Genomic DNA, 22,239 nt, shown 5'->3' with positions numbered 1-22,239 from the left:
AAAAGGAGAATATAAAAAAAAATGAGTGTGAATTAAATTATGTAAAAAGAAAAGAAAATAATAAAATAAATTGAAAATTTAAAAGAACAAAATGCATAAAAAAATGAGGAAAAAAAGTAGAGAAAACATAAAGAATAAAGAAATAACTGAGAAAATAATGTTAGTATTAGCCGTACTAGAGCATAAAATAAAGGAAGGGTTAGCTAATAAAATAATTCAGAAAATTGCTCCAGGGTGGAGGTGAGGAAAATTATGCATTTACTCCTAAGGGTAGAATTTGGATGCTATGGGATTCTAAGTATGTGGATTGTGTAGTGGGAAGTAAGTCTGATCAATACATACAAACAAACATAAGGATTAAAAGAAGTGGTTTGGAATTTATGTTTGTGGCAGTGTATGGGCTACATACAATTAAAGAGAGACTGATAATGTGGGAGGACCTTAGGAGATTGATTGCCACAGCTCAAGGACCCTTGTTGTGCATGGGGGATTATAATGCAGTGTTACAAGCCGAAGATAGACTGCAAGGTACTAAAGTACAAGATATAGAGGTTAAAGACTTCAATGATTTCATAATAGACACTGGTTTGCAGGAGATGAAAACAGTTGGGGGTACATACACCTGGACGAATGGGCATACTTGCAACAGGATAGACAGGGCCTTAGTGAATACTGAATGGATGATACAAATGCCAATTATGGAGGTGCATATACTCAGACCAGGGATATCTGATCATTGAAGATTGCACTAGAAAAGAAGAGCCAAAAGAAGTATAGAGCTTTTAGATTCTTTAACTGCATTGCAGATCATACCAGGTTCCTACCAATAGTAAAGCAAGCATGGCAAGGAGAGACAAATAGGAGCATGAAAGTTGTCAGGAAGAAACTCAAAAGAGTTATCAGAGCTATTAAAGAGTTGAATAATACTGAATTCAGGGGAGTTAGGGACATGATTCAGACCATTAGAACACAGCTACATCAAATTCAACATGACATGATAGATTACAGGCAAGTGAACGATAAAAAGGACCAAGAGAAGGCACTGAAACAACAACTAGAGAAATGGAGTCTAATTGAGGAGAGTGCTATGAGACAAAAGTCAAGGGTGCAATGGTTAAATCTAGGAGATGCAAACACAAGTTATTTATTTGCTTACATGAAGAATAGGCTGGCACATAATACTATAACTAATTTTACAACTGCTGCAGGTATCAGTGTGTATTCTCAAGAAGAAATTGAAAAGGAAACTATTACATTTTATCAGGAACTGCTTGGTCAGAATGCATATAGGTTGCCTAGTGTGGATAAGCAAATAATGAAGGAAGGTGGGAAGTTGAATAGAGAACAACAATTGAAGTTAGCAGCTCCAGTTATAAAAAAAAGAAGTGGAATCTGCTTTGCAGGGAATTAATGATCTAAAAGCTCCAGGGAAGGATGTGCTCAATGCTGTTTTTTTCAAGAAAGCTTGGCCAGTGATAGGAGAGGAGGTAATTAATGTTGTCCTAGAATTCTTTAAAACAGGGGAAATGTACCAGGCAATCAATTGTACAAATGTAACTCTCATTCCTAAGGTGCAGAATCCAACCAGAATTAGTGAATATAGGCCTATATCGTGTTGCTCAACAATATAGCAAATCATAGCTAAAGTCATCACTGCAAGGTTAAAACCTGTTATGGAAACACTAGTGGATCCAAATCAGTCAGCTTTTGTACCAGGGAGGGCTTTGAATGATAATGTGATATTGAGTCATGAATTGATTAAAGGGTATGGTAGACAAGGAATTTCAAGGAGATGTATGGTGAAAGTAGATATGAGGAAAGTATATGATTCCTTGAAATGGTCATTCTTGGAACAGCTTCTGGAGGAGCTTCAAATGCCAGCCAAAGTCATTCAGTGGATCATGCAATGTGTTACTACAATCACTTATTCTATCCAGATAAATGGACATATCACAACTCCTTTTAAGGCCAAGAGGGGAGTGAGACAAGGAGATCCAATGTCTCCTTACCTATTTGTGCTAGCCACGGATTACTTGACTAGAATTTTAAAGAACTTGCAGAAAAATCCTGATTTCCACTATCATCCTAGATGCAAAAAACAGAACATAGTGCAGTTGAGCTTTGCTGATGATCTGCTAATGTTTTGTAGAGGTGATATCAAATCAGTGAAATGTATTAGAAATTGTTTTTATGATGTTCTCTAAAGCTTCAGGTCTGGTTGCAAATGAAGAAAAGAGTAGTGTCTATTTTGGAGGAGTTAATAAACAACAGCAAGAGGAGATTCTGCAGGAGCTACAATATGTGAAAGGTGAACTACCTTTTAGGTACCTTGGAGTGCCCTTGAGTACTAAAAGGATTTCCATTGTACAATGTAAACCTTTTATGGATGGGATGTTAAGCAGGATTACAAGTTGGACAACAAAGTTTCTATCATATGCAGGTAGAGCTCAACTTATCAAAAGTGTGTTGTATGCAATACAAATGTTTTGGGCTCAGATATTGCTCTTCCAAAGAAAGTGATACAAACAGTGGAAAATATGTGCAGAAATTTTTTATGGACAGAAAGCATTGAGACTTCAAAGAAAGCATTAGTGGCATGGGACAAGCTGTGTTGGCCAAAAGCAAGTGGAGGATTGAATTTCCTTGATATATATACATGGAATAAAGCAGCAGTTGACAAGTTATTGTGGAATTTATGCAAGAAAAAGGATAAACTATGGGTTGTATGGATACATAGTTACTATGGGAAAAAAGGTAAATGGAATATCCAAGTTCAACAAGCTTCTTAGGTGGTACAGAAGATATTAAAGGCTGCAAAATATTTACAAGAGGCAGGATTTACTGAGGAGGATATGAACAATATGAAACAGTACAACATAAGTAAAGTGTATTGGCAGATGAAATGTACAAAGGAGAAGGTAGAATGGAGATCACTAGTGTGGACAAATTTTGGTGCCCCTAAGTGGTTGTTCATCATGTATTTGGCAGTGAAAAGAAGACTTGCAACCAAAGATAGATTGGCAAAGTGGGGAATCATTCAAGTACTAACCTGTCCCCTATGCCAATCAGTAGATGAAGATCATGATCACATATTTTTTCAATGTGCATATGCAGCAGAGGTGTGGATGAGTATACTACATTGGCAGGGAATAACAAGAAATGCAATGAACTGGACCAGTGAGATAAATTGGGCAGTGCACTACATGAAAGGGAGAAGCAGCAAGTCCCTTGTGTATAGAATGGCAATGGCAAACACAATTTATCATTTATGGCTAGAGCGCAATACCAGAATTTTTCAACACAAGCAGCAGTCAGTAAGCTACCTGATCAGGCATATAATTCAGGAGATACATGGAAGAGGCATTAGGTATCCAAGAATAGCTACTAGATTAAGCACTTTAAATTCTTACCCATAGAAATAGTTAGCAGATGTGAGAACTTTGTTTAGCAAGGATGGAGCTTATGTCCATACCGGCTACTTTTTGATTTGTAACGTTACTTGGTAAATAAAATGTTTACTTACCAAAAAAAAAAAATAACTGAGAAAAAGGAAAAAGAGAAGAAGAAAGAAAGTATATGAAATAAATATTTAGTATAAATCAGGTTACGGTATAAAAAAGAAATAAAATTTAAAATAATTTAATTGAACAAAGAAATAAAAAAAGAAAAAAAAATGAACTAGAAAAACAAAAAAACAAAAGTGGTCTGAGATACCCCTCAACTTTGTCATTTAGAGCTGATATACTCCTCGACTCCTTGTTATGAAAGTGACTCGTATATACCCTTACCATTATACAAATGACTCCAATATACCCCTACTGTTACAAAAGGAGCTCATATATACGCTTCATCTAACATAAGTGAAAAAAATAGTTTTAAATTTATATTTTTGACTTTTTAATTTTTTTAAAAATTATGTAAGGGTATATGTGATCATTCTAACAAAGTTCAAGGTATATTTTAATCTTTTTCATACATAAATTATTTTTCGACTTCTTTGATTATCATTATTTGAGTTTCTTATTCTTATTTTATTTGTTCTTTCATTCTTTAGTGTAAAGAAAATAATTTTAAAATCTAATTTTTTATGGCTATATCATGATTTAAAACTATTTTTTCCGATTATATTATAATTTAGTTTTTGTATTTGTAAAAAATATTGGGGCATCTATGATAAATTTTACAAGAAAATTAGTGGAACATTAATAAGTTTGACCATAAAAATAATAAATTTAAATTAGTCATTGAAACAAAAAAAAATTAAAATAAAACGTGTGAGGAGGATCAAATATAATCCATATGGATTATATATATTTTAAATTAATTTTTTCACTTCCATTAGAGGAAAATAGTATATCAGCTTAAAATGACAAAGTAGAGGGGGTACATCAATCCCTTTTCCCTTTAATAATTAAAGCTACAAAAAAGGGAATATTAAAGGTAAGTGAATATAGGGGAATTTTCACATATAGTCACTCAAAAATAACTTAATTATGCCCCATATCTATAGTTTGCTAATTACGATTCATAGCTACATGTTATAGAGAGGAGAGTGACGAGCGAGATTGGGAGAGGGAGGAGAGAGGCAGCCGAGAGAGAGAGTAGAGAGGCGAGTTGTATATGTATATCTGTCAAAATAATTATATATATGTAACTGGTATACATATGTATTTGTATATATGACGAGTGAGATTGGGAGAGAGGCGAGCTAGAGAGGGCAAAGAGTGGAGATAAGTGAACTGTATATGTATATTGTACGATAAATTATATATATGTAGCAGGTATACATACGTATTTGTATATCTAGTGAGCGAGATTGGGAAAGAGACGAGTGAGAGAGGCCAGAGAGTGGAGAGAGGCTAATTGTATTTGTATATCTGTCATATAATTGTATATTTATATGTAAAATTTGTATTTGTATATGTATAAATAAGGAGAGAGGAGAGAGAGAGGAAGAGAGGAGAGAGGCGACATAAATTTAGCTAAAATTAAGCTGCGAGCCGTAATTAATTCAAAACTATAACTATGTTAGCTAATTAAATAAGGGCAAATTACAGAAATCACATACTTTTAAGGCAAAATTACAATCTATCCCTTAAAAGTTTATAATTACAGAAATCCCTCAAACAAATACAATAATAATAAGCGCTGATACATTAATCTGATGCGCGAGATACATTAATTGTTAAGTAAGATACACTACATTTTATACATGATACACTGATCTGATGTACATTTTAAGTAAGATACATTACATTTTATACATGATACACTAATCTGATGTACATTTTATACATGATACACTAATCTGATGCGCGAGATACACTAATTTGATGCGCTGATACATTAATCTGATGCGCGAGATACACTAATCTGATGAGTGAAAATGAGGGATTTTGGAGATTTGTAAAACTTATAGGGAATAATGGTAATAAGTAAACTAAAATGTGGATTTTCGTAATTAATCCATTAAATAATATATATTTGCTTATCCGGGTAATTTTTTTTCATGAATTTATGTCTGTAATTAATTAACTTTTATAGGGCCATACGCTTAGTTTCTACAAATTATGGGCCAGAATAGGCATTGGGCCGGAAGTTATCAACCCAAATTATAGGCAACGACATACCTTTTACTGTTCGTCTCTTGCTCTATCAATCTCACTCGGCTGTTTTCAGCAAGTAGAATTATATTCTAGGGCTTCAGTTTTTGTATCTGCACTTGGAATTGCAGTTGAAAAATGGCGGACGAAGCAAATAGAACTGTAAATATCCTTTTTCATTTCACAATTTCTGTTTTTTTTTCCTCTAATTTTTACTTCTGATTATTTGTTTTTTTTTTTCTTCAACAGGCTTTTATTGAAATTCAGGGTCGAATGATAGAGACTACCGGGAAATTGAAGCAGGTTAGTTCTTGTTTGCATTTACATGTGTCTTTTACTCAGTTTCATGTTCGTAGAATTATGAAAAATATCAACTTTTGTCTGTGAGATCGATTTGAAATTTGAAAAAAAAAACATTTTTATTGCTCTTAAGCGAGAAATGGATTAATTTACTGATTGTTTGCTTCTTCGGATTTGTATCCTGAAGACAATGAAATGGGAAAAGATATGCTTAAGAGTTGAATGAAATCTGAAAGGAACTAAAATTGGGCATAATTGAATTGCTTGATTGAGATATTAATGTATTGTTGATCTAAGGTAAAGAGTTGTTTTGGCTTGTAGGTTCAAACCCAGATTCGAAACAAAGAAACCGAGAAGAAGCGTGCTTATTTGACATTGGAGGAACTGAAACAGCTGTCTGATGATACCAATACATACAAAGCCATAGGTAAGCTCCAAAAAAAGAAGTAAAAGTTGGTTTAAATTGGTGCTCCAGTGATAAGCTAGTTTTGATGACTTCATCGATAGCTCAAGCAAATAACTGGAGCGGTTCCCAATGACTGGTGTATTCTTTTTCTATAGTAGCTTCTCACTGCTTGGCAGGTCAAACACATTAATGGATACAGTAGCAAACTATTGGTTTCTATTTTAATAAAAGAATCGACGGTAAACTAGGGCTTAGGAGAACTACTTCTCTTAGATATCACATTGTATATTGTTGTGGCCAACTCACACACAAGTATACACAGTTGTACAAGTAAATATAGAATTTGAGTCCAGATATCGTTTTCTCCCAGAGACTTCTATGATTGACGGTCTAATTTGAATTCCTATTTCAACTATTAGAGAAATCAACAGTTTTGGAGTTCATTATACTAATTTTTTTTTTTTGATAAAGCAAAATATTGTTCATTATACTAATTATACTAATTATTTAACTAAGAGAAAACAGTAAAATAGATGCAATGCTAGGACAATTTGGTTTTATCAGATGAGAGAGAGGTCTAAGGCTATGAAATCTAGCAATCTAGTGAAGTCTTTCGATTGTCACACCTATTGATTTCATGAGTTACTAATTGCACGTTAATATTATCTTTATGAGTATCTCTCGAATTGCTCACATGCCTATTCAAGCTACTCCAACACCTATATCTCTATGGTCGTCAGGCAATAGCCGAATACATTTAAATCTCTGTATTCAACTAAGTGAGGCTAAAGGCCAAAGGGTATATCCCTATCCACTCTAGCGAAACAATCCTCTGTCTATAGGTTCACGAACATGCTCTATTTATTCTTATTACGCTTTCCATCCCCTCTCTCGAGTTCAATTAGCGAGCCACAAATAGTATTTGATAATGACCAGGCAATCAAATAATTAAGATCAAGAATAAATAAATAATTCAATAACGGAAAAACCAATAATTATGAATGATCTTCAAACGTTAGCTTTCATATCAGTGCCAAAACCCTAGGACTATGATTCCAATACAATGACAGAATTGATGAATAACATGTGGCGATGATGAAAAAATAAGGTGAAGAAAGATAAGACCTACAAATAATACTCTTAGCCCTTGATCTGCATAACAATGTTAATTCCCCTCAAAATCATGTTTAAGACGCTTATATAGAGTATCTATTAGAGCCCTAGAGAAAATACCCTTAAGACGGATGAGTTATAGAACTCAGCTGCAAACCACCTTGGTGCATTGTGCAGGGCCTTTGTTTCAGGGACTTGGCTGCTCGGCAAGCGACAACAGGCGCGTTGCACATGGACAAAATGTGTCAATGTCGTTTTTCTTCCATTTTTCCGCGTGCATTCCATCCTCGAAACTTGGACTTGCTCCGGAATCATTTCTTTGGGATTTTACTCGGACTTCAAAGCTCCAAATCACTTGTTTTAGCTCCAACATTCTTCATTTTCATCCTACACCACAAACACAATAATAAACACAAAGTGATCAAAGTTATACTCAAATGACTACGAAAGAACCCAAATTTGGTTAATGGAGATTTGATAAAATACCTACAAATTAAAGGGATGCTCTTGTTTTCGAAGCATCTCTGGTTCCTTTCCTTCCAAATTGTCCACTAGATGCAAGCAGAGACAATCTTCCATCTTTCCATCTCTCCTCGTGGCTTGATGTATTCCCTTCTCTATTCCAGCATGCTAGAAAATCTGCCACAATTTCTCTATCACTTTGCAATGGATGAAGAGATGGTTTGTTGTCTCTGTTTCTATTTCACAAAAAAAACACACTTGGAGCAAAGCTGTCTTCCCCTTTTCATTAGATTGTCTGTCCTGAGTTAGTACTGCTTCCCTAGCTACCAACCAGGTGAAACAAGCCACCTTGTGAGGTACATTAATTTTCCATATCATCTTCCAAGGCCATGGTAACAACATTTCAGCTAGCCTGTCAAGATGTCTATAAGCTGATTTTATTGTGAACTTCCCATTGTTGGCCCTCAACCATTGTAAACTATCCTCCTTTGTGTCAAGGTTATTCGCCTACTCCAAAGACTTGTAGAAATCTGCTAATTTGTCTATTTCCCAGTCATTCAACCTTGTCCTAAAAGATAGGTTCCATCCTTGGTTGTCTTTGACTTCTGCTACTGTTTCTTCCTTCTGTTGGTTCAGATTATAAATCTCAGGATGCAACTGTTTCAGAGAGTGTTGTCCAACCCACATTATTTTTGGTGTAATCATGTCCTCCCCAAAGAGGTGGAGGCTATTACTCACTTTTTAGATAGTTTAGGAGGGGTATAAATGATAGATCTTTTGGTTTTGCTTATTGTATACTCCTGATGTAATTACTACTGAAATACACCATTGGTGTATTGTTGTCTATAAAATGTTAACTTTCTAAAAAGTATCTACAAATTGGAAAGGAAGTTCTAAATAACAATCGTGAGATCAACAACTTTACATTAAAGTGGATATGGGTCCTCAAAAACTCAATATATTTGCACGACGAGTATGGTGTTGATATATTGGAAAGTTATACTCAAATGACTATGAAAGAACCCAAATGTCGTGAGTGGCGATATGATAAATACCTAACAAATTGGAAAGGAAGTTCTTTGAACAGTTTTGAAACCAACAATGTTACATTTAAGTGGATATGGGTCCTTCAAAAACCAATATATCTGCATGACGAGTGTGGTAGAAATTCTTCTATGAAGTGCATCTATTGTCATACAATATTGAACAAGCTTAGAAAATTATCACATCCAAGCACGTAGCGTGGTTAAGATGAGAGGTTGGTTTGGCCAATGTCTTATATAGACCTCCAAATGCATTGGTCCATAGATGTGACACTATGATGATTGAAGGTTCTTAAAAGGAACGTGACATACAAATCAAATGGAGTGAAGGTGTTCCAAAATACATACGATTTCATGAAATCAATGAGGATTTAGTTATGAACTAAACATAATGGAAGTAAAAGATCCATAAATATGCTACCATTTAGCAGGGATTAAGATTTATTTTGTTAATAAATTATGTTAGGTTCAGTATTCAGCATGAGACTTTTTGGTCAGTGAAGGAAAAGTGTGACATTCAGAAAACCTCTGGTTTGCAGAGTGGAGAAATTGCCCACAACCTATTTGGGTATGCCTTTACCATAAACACAGATTTGGAGATATGGGATAGCATAGTCGAGAAGACTGAAAAAAGACTAGCCAGATGGAAGGCTCAATACATTTCTTTTGGTGGTAGACACATCCTTATCAACTCTGTTCTAGATTCTCTCCCAACATATGTACGTCTCTTTTCACTATACCGACAAAAGTGACTAAGAAATTGGACAAACTTAGGAGAGATTTCCTTTGGCATGGCTGCAAAGAGAACAAAGGGTACAATTTGGTCAAGTGGGTGACAGTTTTGCATAGAAAAGATAAAGGTGGCTTGGGCATCAGTGATTTGAGGAAGCATAACAACAGTCTTTTGATGAAATGGCTGTGGAGATACTGAGGAGAGGCAAGCTTTGTGGAAAGATTTGATTAAATGTAAATATGGGGAGGATGGATTTTGGTGTAGTAACGTAAGCATAGATGCCTATGGAGCGGGGGTTTGGAGAGCTATTAGAAACTTATGACCCAAGTTAGAAGCAAATTTACATATTAAGGTGGGGGATGGAAGGATAACTAGATTCTGGTGGGATGTATGGATCAAACAAACCCCCCTAAAAGGAAACATTTCCTCATCTATTTATTTTGTGCACCAATTTTGAGGCAATGATTAGTGATTGCTGGACAGAGCAAAGTTGGAATCTCTAACTACTAAATGATTGGGAGATAGAGATAGTAGCCAAATATTTGGAGGAAGTGGGGGATTTTGCAGGCACCAATACTGCCAATGATGTTGTTAGATGGTCTCACAGTAAGGATGGTATCTTCATAGTTGGCAGGGCATATAAAAAGGAGTGCAACTCGCAAAGTAGCAAATACTAGAGTTCATGGAAAAATATCTGGAGGACTGTAGCACCAACAAAAGTTAAGTGCTTTACTTGGTTGGTCATTAGAAAGGCATGCTTGACACATGAAGTCTTGAGGAAGAAAAGAAAGATCATACTTCCTTGGTGCTCTTTATGTGGGAAGACAGGGGAATGGGGAAACTAACAGTCACCTATTCTTACATTGTACTTTCACAACACAAATATGGTCCATGTTTCTCAACTTTTCAATAGTGAAATGGACTATGCCAGAACATACAACTGATTTACTTAGTTGTTGGATTAGGAGAGGAGATAGCAAGAGACAGAAGACCTGGTGGAATTTGATTCCACATTGCATTTGGTGGACGGTGTGGAAGGAGAGGAATAGTTGGAATTTTGAAGATATATCCAATTCGATTCACAAGGTTAAATGGAATTGCATTGTATTGTATTTCTATATTTTTGGTGTAAAGAGATAGGATTAGAGGATCCAGATCAACTTTTAGAATTCTTAGGATCCTTATAAGTATTATGCTTTTTGTTCTTTTCTGATTTTCTAAAGGTACCCAGCATATCCTTAATGCTGAAGAATACAATGTTATCAATTCTCAAAAAGAAAACCTCTGGTTAAAAGGATAAAGAAGAAAACCTCTAATTTTAAAGAATTCAATTTGCCCGAAAGAAAATTATTTGATGTTGGACTCATTTAGCCTCAAAGACAGTGGAGTAATTATAGAAGATCTCTTATAGTTGATACCAACCAGTTTGGGAGTGAGATTTAGTTAATCACTTAATTGAGTGATTTGTTAATCTTGAAATATCACTTCTGAAATTAAATTTGAACAGAATTCTTATAATGTTGTGTTTCATTGTTTTCTATCTTTTGTTGCAGGAAGAACGTAAGTTTTGAACCGAAGTCTATCGTGTTGCAGTTATCTGAAAAAAGGAAAAGGATATGTGGATCATATACATTATTGTCCTGGAATTCTCAAATTTCTCTGCTTTTGTACTTGTCTCACTCTGAACAATCTTTTATGTTCAGGTTTGTCTTAGAGCCAAAGGCTGTGTTAATGAATGAGCAAGAGCAAAAACTCAAGGATGGTGAAACTGCAATTGCCTCTTTGCAGGTGTTCTCAAATTCCTTTTTCAATTCAGCATTTTGCTACTCACTTTCATTTTGTCATTTACCTCAATCAACATTAGACTGTTGTCAATCTTAACTTCTGAAAAATCATTAAAACAATATTCTTGCATCTTTTATCGAAATAAGTAATAGTATTATAGAACTGCATAATTTACAGTTCAAAAACAACAAAAAGTAAGTCCATGTTAGTCTTATAAGGAACCTATAGCATCTATCGGTTATTTCCAATGTTGGTTTCCATATTTCTGTTCTTTTAACTTATAGGGTACATAGCTCTTTATTTTCTGATGTCTATCCATTTTTGTTTCTAGTAAATACTGCTATTTATTATAGTTTTCCATTTGCTTGAACATAAACTGGATACACCAGTCAAGGGATGTTAATAGAAATTGCTTGTTGGACAGACTTCTAAAGAGTATTTGGAAAAGCACATGGCGGAGGTGGAGAATAACCTTAGGGAGCTCTTGCAACAAGATCCTGGTCTTGCTCGTCAGATAATGACTATGTCTGTAGCATAGATTTTCTGCTTCTGAAGTTCGTTTTGTCAACTCTTTCCTTGGAAGAAAAAAAAAGATAGCTTCTCAAAGATTTTCTGGAACTTCAAATTCTAGGTAAAGAATACATTGGGTACTGGCTGTATGAGGAACTTATCCACCTGATTTCTGGCACTTCAACTATTGCTGCTGTGTTGGTCGTAAATCGTAATGCTTGCTTCTATTGGACCTGGAGTTGGTCTAGAGACTGCTGCGGGTGAAGTTGCAATTCATTAGAAATGTTGTGTATTAGCTACCTTAACAATTTTGTGGCTTGAATTTCCAAATAATTAAGGAAACAAGTGGTTGGATGCATCTTTCTGTTTGCAGACTAATTTAGCCTGTCGGACTAACGAGGAACAAAATTTGAAAAATGATAATGTTGGTATTATTCAACTTTATGATTATTTAAATGTGTACCAAGTTCATCGACACATACAATGTTACTCGTTTATCAACATTAAGTTGATATTTTAACTTTTAAGCATAAAAAATGTAATACTTCATATAGCATCCACGAGGTCAAGCTAAAAACCAATTGCCAAAAGGAGGCAAGTTTAAAAAAAGAAAGAGAAAGAGGAGCAGAGCATGTATATTTTGTGATCCACCTCTTTTTAGCAAAGATGAAAATACAGGAAAAAATAAAATAGAAGTACATTTATTTAGTATACATATTGAATTAGTAAAATAAAAATTTTCTAGTTGAGTTCGATGAGAAGACGTTTGTGATATTGTGCAAGAGCCCATATTGGGAATATATTTCTGTATGATGCATAGTTTAAGGTGCAATTCTTCATGAATGCCCCTGTTACTCCCTGCAAAACAATTATAACAAAATAAATATCATTAGTCTCTATAGTCTATACACATGCAAATGTTAAAATTATCATTTTATAAGGCAACTAATTGTTACCTGTTGTGGATAGTCACCATCTTCCATTTGTGAATTTATTAACAATCTTATTCCACAATGTATTGGTGATGGATCAATTTCCCCCTAACAAACAACAAAAAACCAAAGAGAGAGTTAGGGATCGTTAAAACGATATATATATATATATATATTCTTCAGTCAACTAGTTTTTTTTTTTTGTTTCCCATCCAGTGTCTGGTGTCTACATTAGAGCTCCACTAAATTCGGATTCGTGCTAGAAAGTCCCATATTGAGGGGTAAAACACTTGCTATCAAAGGCAATTCTATACCTAGGGGGACTTGGATCCGAGATCTCTAGTTAAGAATGAATGAATACTTATCACTCCACCACAATTCTTGTTGGTCTTTGGTCAACTAGTTTATCAATAAGCTAAGGCCTCAGTATATACAACACACATACACTATCATTGTGTTTTATATATTATATGTTGAATGGTTCAGATCCATAATTATCCCATTATGAATTTGTAATTTGTTGAATTGTGAGTGAAAAATAAGACATATGATAATTTTTAACAACAAACCTGTCCAGCGTTAATGAGAGCTAACAATGCCCATGAAGTTTGCACCAAATTTGACTTATCCCCTTCAATGTTTGTATAAACCTTTTAATCAAACAAATTAATTAACATCTCTTAATTCAAAGAAACAAATGATCAATACAATTTTTTTTAGTGTTTGTACCTTATATTTAAAAAATAGAAGTAAATATAATAAATTATATTTGTTACCTTGTTTGAATTTGAAAGGTAACTCTCACCCCATCCACCATCTAACAATTGTTTTGACAACAAAAATTTACAAGCTTTTTGAAGGGCATGACTAGTAGAATAGGTTCTTCCACAAGCTATTAATCCATCCACTGCAAACCATGTTCCATATGTATAACAAATTCCCCAACAACCCGTCCTATATAAGCAGCAACAAAGTCAGAAATTTCGTTAAATATATCTAAAAGTTAATATGTAGTATGATTTTTTCGACGAAGGATATATATTTACCAAGAGCCATCAGGATTTTGTGTATTTTCAATGTATTGTAAGCCTTTTGTAATTGCAACATCAATTTCCTTCCTTCGATGTCCAGGGTGCAATTTTTTAAATAATGATAAAGCTTGGATTGATGATGAAGTGCATTCCACATACCTTCATATATTCATTAATTAACATATATTAATCTTATAATTAAAATATTGTTGAAGATATATTTAATATTTTCTAATAAATGTAGAATTTTAGAAAAAGAGTAGCATAGAGTACTTACTCTCTTTCAATTATGGTATCCTCAAAAAATTCCGTAGGATTAAATTTCTGACAAGAAAAAAAAGGGTTAAATAGTTAATCAAATAAATTAACCTATAAGTATACAAAACTAAACAATTAACACCTTTAGCAAAAGTATATATGAGCTTGGAAATTCGAATAGAATTTAAGTTATACACACAGAGCTATTTGTACCATTTAACACGTGATAGTAGTTAAGAAAAGGATTTTGAGTATGTTACCTCCAACCAGCGATAGGCACGTTGAGGCTCCCAAGCTGGAAAACCCCCATTTTCGCTCTACATTATTAATATTTACAATTAATAATAGCAAGAAAGGTTGATTAAAGTAGCACATTAAATCATTTGATCATGAACTAAATATATTACCAAGAAAACATTTAAATTATAGTTTCTTGCTTACAAATTAAACTATATATGTTCAAACAATTTAATCATCGATAATAATGTATTACTAAATCAAGATTTGTTTTTACCTGGAGAGACAAAATTACATTTACTGCATCATATAAGCGCTCAGCATCGAATTTTTCCCCAACAAGTTGTGTAGGCATTTGTGAAAATAAAAGTGCACACTGCAAAATAATTGCACACAACGTGTTATAATATTCGTGTAGCTATAAAACAAACTTGCACAAAGAATAAAATAAGAAGTAGAAAGTTAATAAATTATTTTTGAATATACAAATATGTCATTCTTTTTAAGTATCGATTAAAAGAAAAATTGTATTAGATGGATTGAAAAATGGAAGGAATACTAACAATTTTGCCATTTGCTAAGACTTGAACCCTAATATCCCATGATTTTTATCCCACTTTATTAACGGTTAGGCTACACCATATTATAACAAAAGAATGTATTGGTAATAATATAATCGCCGCTATATTACAATTAGCTGCAATAATATTATTGTCAGGTATTTATAATCAACATTCTATATAAATATCACTAAATGATTTAGCGATAATGAATACAATAACATTGACTTAACTATCGTGATAATAAAAAAACTATTATCACTAAATATCTCTCTTTTTATTGTAATGCGAGATGAACCACACTTTAAATAGTTGAAAATTAAGAATTACCTTTAATCCTTCAGAAGTGCAATCAGAGACTTGCCAACCATGATCTTGCATGGAAAATGGCCAACCACCTTTAGATATGTGCCTATACATTTTTTTAAAGTCCCCACTAGGATTCTCCCTCACCTAAAAATTAAATAATAATAATTCAAAATAAGTTATTTTTTTCAGATAATTATGATGTAACATTTTATCCTAATTTATTTATTCCTATGAAGAAAGAATTAATAATTAATTATATAACCTGTGATGCTTTTAGAAAATTATTTGCTTTCTTGAGTGTTGGCCCAAATTCTTCAGCCACATCACTTGATAAGATTGCTTGGATTGAAAATACTGCATCCCAAGTTTGACAACCAAAGGACTGCATGCAAACCATATTGTACTAATTTTAATTAGCTAATTATTTAATTTTATCGTTCAGGGTTCGATATCTATATTAGAGCCATGAAAAAAAAATCAAAAGGGTATATATGGAAAAATAACCTGAAATTTTAAACCATCTTCAGATATCCAATAATAATCTGGTAATCGAGCAAGGTGATGTTTATATGCTTCTGAATTTGGATCTTCCACCCAACAAGCCATAAGACATAAAACCTAACAAAACAATTATTATATTTTTATTATGTTAATTTAACACGGTTGTAATATAAATTTTATCATGTTGTAGTTGTTTTTTTTAGATGACTATATATTAGATCACAAGTGTTTAGAAGCTAACTCTAACTAATTAATCTCTATGTTCTAATATATGAGCGCATTACCTTTTTTTTAGTCGGTTCAAAAAGAATATCATATTTTTATATTTAAAAGTAACTTAATTTTATAGAGATAGTTTATAGCCACACAATTGCTTCCTCTGCTTCCCACTTAAGTACTCTTATCATTTTAGAAATTCAAAATAAAAATTTGTACTCCCTTTGTTCAATAATAGTTGTTTACTAAACTATTTTGGGATGTCAAACAATACTTGTCCACTTTATGAAATCAATGGATAGTTTTATACTTAGTTCCTAATTTAGTCTTATCAATTATGGTCATTTCTCTATTACATTTATCAGGACATTGTATTTATTATATTCAAAGAGTGATATAGTAAAATTACACTTATATTTAATTTATAGTTTCTTAAGAAGTATGCAAAATTAATAGTGGACAACTATTGTTGTACAGAGACATATGTCTTTTTCAGTTATATCCTTATACTCCTTCTTTTCAATAGTATTCAGTTTTCAAGAGACATTTATTAAATATGAGTAATTTAGTAAACTACACATTGTATTTATTGATTTCTTACTAAACCTATTTTTTCCTAAAACGACACTTATATTGAAACAAAGGGAATATGAGCCTATTTAGATGGGCTTATGACTTAAAAACACTTTTTTTTATTTAATCCAAATATTACAAATATGTTTAAAAATTATTTTAGCCTTTAATCACTTAAATAAGTCAATAAGAAGCTGATTGTATTGTTGTAATGGCCAAAAGATAAATTTCAATAAGAGCCAGTGCTTCCTCTCGAATAGAGCTCCTTGCAGAAATTTCAGATCATTAAATTGAAACAAATTTTGTATATACATCTAAAACTTATTTTAGATCACAAATTTTAAATTTTTATTTTTTTTCTTAAACTCGGTGCCAAGTGAAACATCACCGCAAATGGAAGGGAGGGGTACAAATGTAGTAAGCTACATGCATACCTTTTCGACACATCCAATACAAATGTATCTACTAGTTTGGTCCTCGTAGTGAATATGTTCCATGGCAACTTTCAAAGCCTTTTCTCTCAACTTGTTAAATGGCCATCTTTTTAACATTGGCTCAGCAAAGTGATGAAGGAACCCCCAAAGTGTATCTTGTATAAGTGGATGTGGATAGTAAAGATCCTCCTATCATCATCATAAATAAGAAAAAAACATATATTATTTAATGCTTTTACAATTAATTATATTCATTTTTATAACAATAATGTCTACGTCAATTGGCACAACTATGGTTATTTTATGCCCCTCCATTTACTTTTACTTGTCATTTTTTTTAAATAGATTTTTATTTTTACTTGTCACTTTTGACATATCAAGCAAAAACCATAAAAAAAATTCCATTTTTTACCCTCAACATGAAATACTTATTTTTCAAATTATTTTTCAAATTATTTTTCAAGACATCATTTAATAGAGGATAGTCTGGTAAAATACATATATCATTAATTATTTTCTTAATGAGTGTGTCAAGTCAAACGGTGACAAATAAAAGTGAACGGAGGGAGTACTTTCTAACTGGTTCACTTCTCTCTCATCCAAAAGAAAATGAATTTGCAAAATGATGAATTAATAGTATTTTTTGGGATAGTTATGTTTTTGGGCCGCTCCAAATTAAAGGATAAACTACATAATTAGACATACTTAACTACTATATATACATATGTTATCTATAGTTTAAAAATATTACTCATAATACCACTTTTTAATAATTATACCATATATTTTAAAATATTAAATCAGATACACAAATCCCTTAAATATGGTATTGAATAATTATCCTAAAATTTAAATCTCTTAATTAAAGGTGCTTTAACAATTCAACCTCCTTCAGTCTCCTCCTCCAACAATATCTCTCCCCTCACCCCCACCCCACCCCTTACCGGATTCCACCCTCAATCCGAAAAAGAACTCCGAAAATGACAAAATTTTGCATTTTCATATAACCGCATTATGAATGTAATGTTGTGCACTATCTTCTTGCTTAGAGTGTGATTATATCTTTGGTATAACATTTTAGAAGGCAAAAAGGCAACCATCCTTCTAAACAAGAATTTTCTGTACTTCTTCTTTGTTCTCTACTTTTTAGGCATTTCTTCTTCTCTGCAATTCTTCCAATTACTTGTTTCAGTTCAATTTACATTAAATACTTTCTCCTTACTCCGACGAGTCGTTGGACGCCGATGAAGCCATGTGCAGGTTTTTACATTATTTGTTTTTGTTGTTTCTCAACTATTTTAATGGTTGACTGTTTACAAAATCAGATGATTCTTGTTAAAGGTTAATTCAAATTAATAAATCGTGTACCTCACTTTTAAAAATTGATGGATACATGTATCTCGCCGTTAATGATTAAAGTCAATGAAGAAGATCGAAGAGGTTAATCCCAAATTAATAAATCGTGTATCTCGGCTTTAGGATACATGTATCTCGTCATTAATGATTCAAGCTGATGAAGAACAGACGAAGAGGTTAATCCAAATTAATAAATCGTGTATCTTGGTTTGAATACATGTCACTACAAGAAAAGTGTGAATTACATGGAGATTTTCTTGGGAATTAGTATGAAAATCCGTAGGAAACTTATTTCCTGCAAATTTTCATACTAATCCCTAGGAAAATCCCCATGTAATTCACAGTTTTCTTGTAGTGTGTAGAGCGTCATTAATGATTTAAGTTGATGAAGAAGATGAAGATGTTAATTCAAATTAATAAATCGTGTATCTCAACTTTAAAAACTGTTGGATACATGTATCTCGCCATTAATGATTCAAGCCGATGAAGAAGATGAAGAGTACAATAACAGAATTAATTAGGTTTATGATTTCGTTATTTTAGGAATATTTGTTAGAGATGATACTCAAGATCCTATAAATTTGTTGAGTTGTTAATTAGTCAGCAATTAATCTATTAATTAAGGATATAAGTTACAACCCCTTTAATTTAAATTAATAAATCGTGTATCTCAGCTTTTAAAACGGTTGGATACATGTATCTCGCCATCAATGATACATGTATCTCGGGACCAAAATATGGTATAAAAAGTAATATTAAAAACTATCGAGAATCCTAGTAATTGAGATCTAAAGTAGTGAGATTTATGTAAGATGCCCAAAAATAATAGCGTAAATAATTTTGTATCTAAGTAGATTATATACATGTTGTACGTATAAAAATACATAAATATTCATATAATATACATATTCAATGTGTGTGTTTTGTATATTTTGATTAGTGCTTGTAATTGATTTCAACAAAAGGTTTTTTTTTGTGTTATTTTTCACTCTATGTGTTTTCTCTTTAATAGTCTTACAATTAGTCAAACCTCAAAGATAGTACTCCCTCCATTCCATATTAATTGAATTTTTGAGACATTTTTCATTTTTCAAATTAATTTAATTGTTCAGTTTTCAAGACTACTTTTAGAATGTTCTTCCAATTTTACCCTTCATTTGGATTTTCAATGTGATGACTTCAATAAATTTGACAATAATTAATAAGGGTAAAAATGAAAAATTATGTTCAATTTATGTCTTAATCTACTTTTTTTAAAGGGTGTAAAACACCTCAAAAATTCAATTAATATGGAATGGAGGGAGTACTATCTTTGAGGTTTGACTAATTGTAAGACTATTAAAGAGAAAACTCCAACCATGATTTTCTGGACGGAATTATTATACTATTAATTAACCTTGACCAAATAACATAACTCCAATAAAACAAAAAAAAAGTATAATAATTTTCCACAAACCTTAGCACATGTATTCCTTGCTTTATTCCAATCAGTTTGATGGTAAGGTTGAATGTAAATTTCATCTCTTATAGATTGCACCAAACTAGTTATCCTTCCAACAAATCTCTTTCCATATAAGTAGGACATAGGCATGTACACCAAACGAGCATAGCACAACATTTTTCCTGCATTACAAATAACAAAAACAATTTATTTATTTTTAATTCCCTTCTTGTTTTTAAAATTTATCGATAAATATAATATAATATAATATAGAAATTAACCTGGATGAATAGGAAATAATGTAGGCATAATCCAAAATTCCGGTGGCATTGGGTTGCACCCATCCCACTCATATACTCCAAGCACCTGAAATTAGTTAATATAAGATATGTTTCTCTTATATATTAAGATGATATGAAATATTATTTGATATCTTCGATCAATACAAGTATAAAATAACATACCGCGAGCCAAAACTTTCCCCAAGAAGGAGTAGCAACAGCACCAGCGTGATCAAGGATCCATTTACGTCCTTTAGCCAATGCATTATTTTCACAATCTTCTCCTAGTAATCTTAGTGCTACATAATTAAATACTGTCCCAAACATTGTGCTATGTCCTTCTATATGAAATCCCCAACCTCCATCTTCGTTCTGTCCACATTTAACTTAATTATTAATATATAAATAAAAATTATTTCCAAAATTTGTATTTCAAAGGTATAAAAATCACAAAATCTTATAGTATAAAATTTCAAAATCAAGAGAAGACCTGATGATTGTAAGTGTAGCGTTTAATCTCCATTTGATGAGCTGGTGATAAAACAACATTCATATCTCCAGTCACATACAATGCCATCACCTGCACAAGTACGTGTTACTACTATTGAAAATTTGTAAGTAGCAACTAATATTCGTCCAGTCTATATTAAGTGAATTGTCGAAATTTTTTTCATAATTTTTTTCAAAGTTTAAGAGAATTATATATATTGTTGGGACCTTTTTTCATATTTATCCTTCTTTTTAATATGTTCATAACTTCTTTATGTGACACCCCTTCTTAAAATAAGTAATTTTATATCGGCAAAACACATGAAATATGGGTATATAAGTAAGTAAAGTCTTACCCATTAGTGACGCATTTTAAAGCCGTGCGGATCTAGGCCTAGAGCAGATAATATATCACTAGCGGGCTGAACCGTTCTTGTGTCAACCTTGTCGGTATGAGCCATAATTCAACTGAATTTAGACAAATTCCGATAAAGTGGGGGAAAATCTTAGTGTTGAGTCTAACAAATCCCATGCGGTCGGGGTAAACCTCAGCCACTGAGTCCATAAGAAGGGGTGTATGTGACAACAACCCAACATAAGATAAAAAGTCCCACAACGACAAAACACATGAAAAATATTGAGTATATAACTAAGCATGCCTTACACCCTAAAACCTAATAACACGTTTTAAAAGTTGTGTGAGCTTAGACTCAAAGTGGACAATATCACTAGCTGATTGAGTCATACATTTTCTAAGAGAATAATTTAGAAATAATAAAAAAAGGTGAAAACTAGTCTTTAATTTATGTCCTAAAATATTTAATGACTTTGATAGGTCCTAAGTAATTTTTAAAAAAAGTAGTATATGTAGTAATTTTACCAAAGGGGGTAGGAAGAATAAAGGGCCGGCAGATTCAGCCGGCCAATGCCCATCATGTGCTTGAATTGTTGAGTAATAACTTATACTTCTTCTCAATCTAATTTTCACTGCTTCTTCTGTTACATCTTCTGATTCTTCTAACTTCACTCTTCCTCCAATTGCTCCACATCCATTCTCTTTCCTTAGCTAGGGTAAAACATGAAAAAACAAATAAAATAATAACGTTTCTGTACGTCTTGACATGTTAAAAGTGACAAATAAACACATATTTTCAGTATAGTGGACACGTAAAAGTGAACAGACCTGCATACGCATGAGTAAATCGGCACTTTGTTTATGAAGGAATCTATTTTTTGTGAAATTTTGGCGCATTTCATCAACAAGAGCTCTTTCTTGAAGAGTTCCACCTTCTTCATCATATTCCCAATGTTGTCTTCCAATATAATTATTGCTGCTTGTTAGCCATAATCCTTCCCCTTGTGCTGTTTTTAGCTTCCACATTTTTTCTACTTATCAACTTAATCAATTAATTAGTGAGTTAATTTGAATTTGAATAAGAATATATAAGTGAGTTTCAATATTACTTCATCCCACATCTTTATATAGAGAAGACGTACGGGCCGGGAACTCAGTTTTTTACAACTAATTAAAATAGTCGTCACTATTCCGTTTCATTTTATTTGACCCTATACTAAAAATAAAAATTTATCTTTACTTGTTCATTTTAGCAAATTAATAAAGTTTTATAGTATGTTTTTTTTCCATACTATTATTATAATTAAATAA

The 22,239-nt window shown here is 32.5% G+C and overlaps 3 protein-coding genes across 6 annotated transcripts; 2 read left to right on the top strand and 1 right to left on the bottom strand.

Moving 5' to 3' along the window:
* Positions 1-428: 428 nt before the first annotated feature.
* On the top strand, positions 429-3,181 carry LOC107061704 (uncharacterized). The gene is made up of 6 exons (XM_015311450.1): positions 429-612; positions 807-1,369; positions 1,404-1,487; positions 1,632-2,151; positions 2,213-2,324; positions 3,115-3,181. Exons 1-6 carry the CDS (start codon positions 429-431, stop codon positions 3,179-3,181), a joined length of 1,530 nt encoding a protein of 509 aa, XP_015166936.1.
* Positions 3,182-5,633: 2,452 nt separating this feature from the next.
* LOC102583875 (prefoldin subunit 1) lies at positions 5,634-12,313 on the top strand. Of its 2 annotated transcripts, XM_006353698.2 has the most exons (7): positions 5,634-5,765; positions 5,853-5,906; positions 6,225-6,330; positions 11,214-11,220; positions 11,364-11,448; positions 11,870-11,970; positions 12,077-12,313. In XM_006353698.2, exons 1-7 carry the CDS (start codon positions 5,742-5,744, stop codon positions 12,078-12,080), a joined length of 381 nt encoding a protein of 126 aa, XP_006353760.1. In that variant the 5' UTR covers positions 5,634-5,741; the 3' UTR covers positions 12,081-12,313. The 2 variants fall into 2 exon arrangements, with proteins under 2 accessions (XP_006353760.1, XP_006353759.1); XM_006353697.2 differs by having other exon boundaries at positions 11,870-12,313.
* On the bottom strand, positions 12,199-22,007 carry LOC102583547 (lupeol synthase). Of its 3 annotated transcripts, XM_006353696.2 has the most exons (18): positions 21,757-22,007; positions 21,454-21,639; positions 20,575-20,664; positions 20,268-20,456; positions 20,085-20,169; positions 19,819-19,985; positions 17,007-17,195; positions 15,787-15,900; positions 15,545-15,664; positions 15,304-15,426; positions 14,691-14,789; positions 14,437-14,493; positions 14,196-14,242; positions 13,934-14,077; positions 13,664-13,841; positions 13,457-13,537; positions 12,912-12,995; positions 12,199-12,813 (listed from the first exon to the last, which is right to left on the bottom strand). In XM_006353696.2, the coding sequence occupies exons 1-18, from the start codon at positions 21,952-21,954 to the stop codon at positions 12,697-12,699; spliced, it is 2,268 nt and encodes a 755-aa protein (XP_006353758.1). In that variant the 5' UTR covers positions 21,955-22,007; the 3' UTR covers positions 12,199-12,696. The 3 variants fall into 3 exon arrangements, with proteins under 3 accessions (XP_006353758.1, XP_015166943.1, XP_015166944.1); XM_015311457.1 differs by lacking the exon at positions 15,545-15,664; XM_015311458.1 differs by lacking the exons at positions 15,545-15,664; positions 15,787-15,900.
* Positions 22,008-22,239: the final 232 nt, after the last annotated feature.

Source organism: Solanum tuberosum, unplaced genomic scaffold, assembly GCF_000226075.1.
Source record: "Solanum tuberosum cultivar DM 1-3 516 R44 unplaced genomic scaffold, SolTub_3.0 scf00157, whole genome shotgun sequence".
Taxonomy (NCBI): Eukaryota; Viridiplantae; Streptophyta; class Magnoliopsida; order Solanales; family Solanaceae; genus Solanum; species Solanum tuberosum.
The sequence above is the reverse complement of the archived record's forward strand: the minus strand, read 5'-3'. Positions and strand labels throughout refer to the sequence as shown.

Bases quoted from the DNA above. Each gene is read 5' to 3' on its own strand.
- LOC107061704 (XM_015311450.1), top strand. From the start codon at position 429: ATGTGGGAGGACCTTAGGAGATTGATTGCCACAGCTCAAGGACCCTTG. The intron at 613-806 runs GTACATACACCT...ACTGCATTGCAG, and splicing joins GGAGATGAAAACAGTTGGGG to ATCATACCAGGTTCCTACCA. The intron at 2,325-3,114 runs GTACCTTGGAGT...GTGCATATGCAG, and splicing joins AAAGGTGAACTACCTTTTAG to CAGAGGTGTGGATGAGTATA.
- LOC102583875 (XM_006353697.2), top strand. From the start codon at position 5,742: ATGGCGGACGAAGCAAATAGAACT. The intron at 5,907-6,224 runs GTTAGTTCTTGT...TTTGGCTTGTAG, and splicing joins CTACCGGGAAATTGAAGCAG to GTTCAAACCCAGATTCGAAA. The intron at 11,449-11,869 runs GTGTTCTCAAAT...CTTGTTGGACAG, and splicing joins CTGCAATTGCCTCTTTGCAG to ACTTCTAAAGAGTATTTGGA.
- LOC102583547 (XM_006353696.2), bottom strand. From the start codon at position 21,954: ATGTGGAAGCTAAAAACAGCACAAGGGGAAGGATTATGGCTAACAAGC. The intron at 20,665-21,453 runs GTAAAATTACTA...GTACTTGTGCAG, and splicing joins TATTCTTCCTACCCCCTTTG to GTGATGGCATTGTATGTGAC. The intron at 19,986-20,084 runs GTTAATTTCTAT...TTTGTAATGCAG, and splicing joins ATTATTTCCTATTCATCCAG to GAAAAATGTTGTGCTATGCT.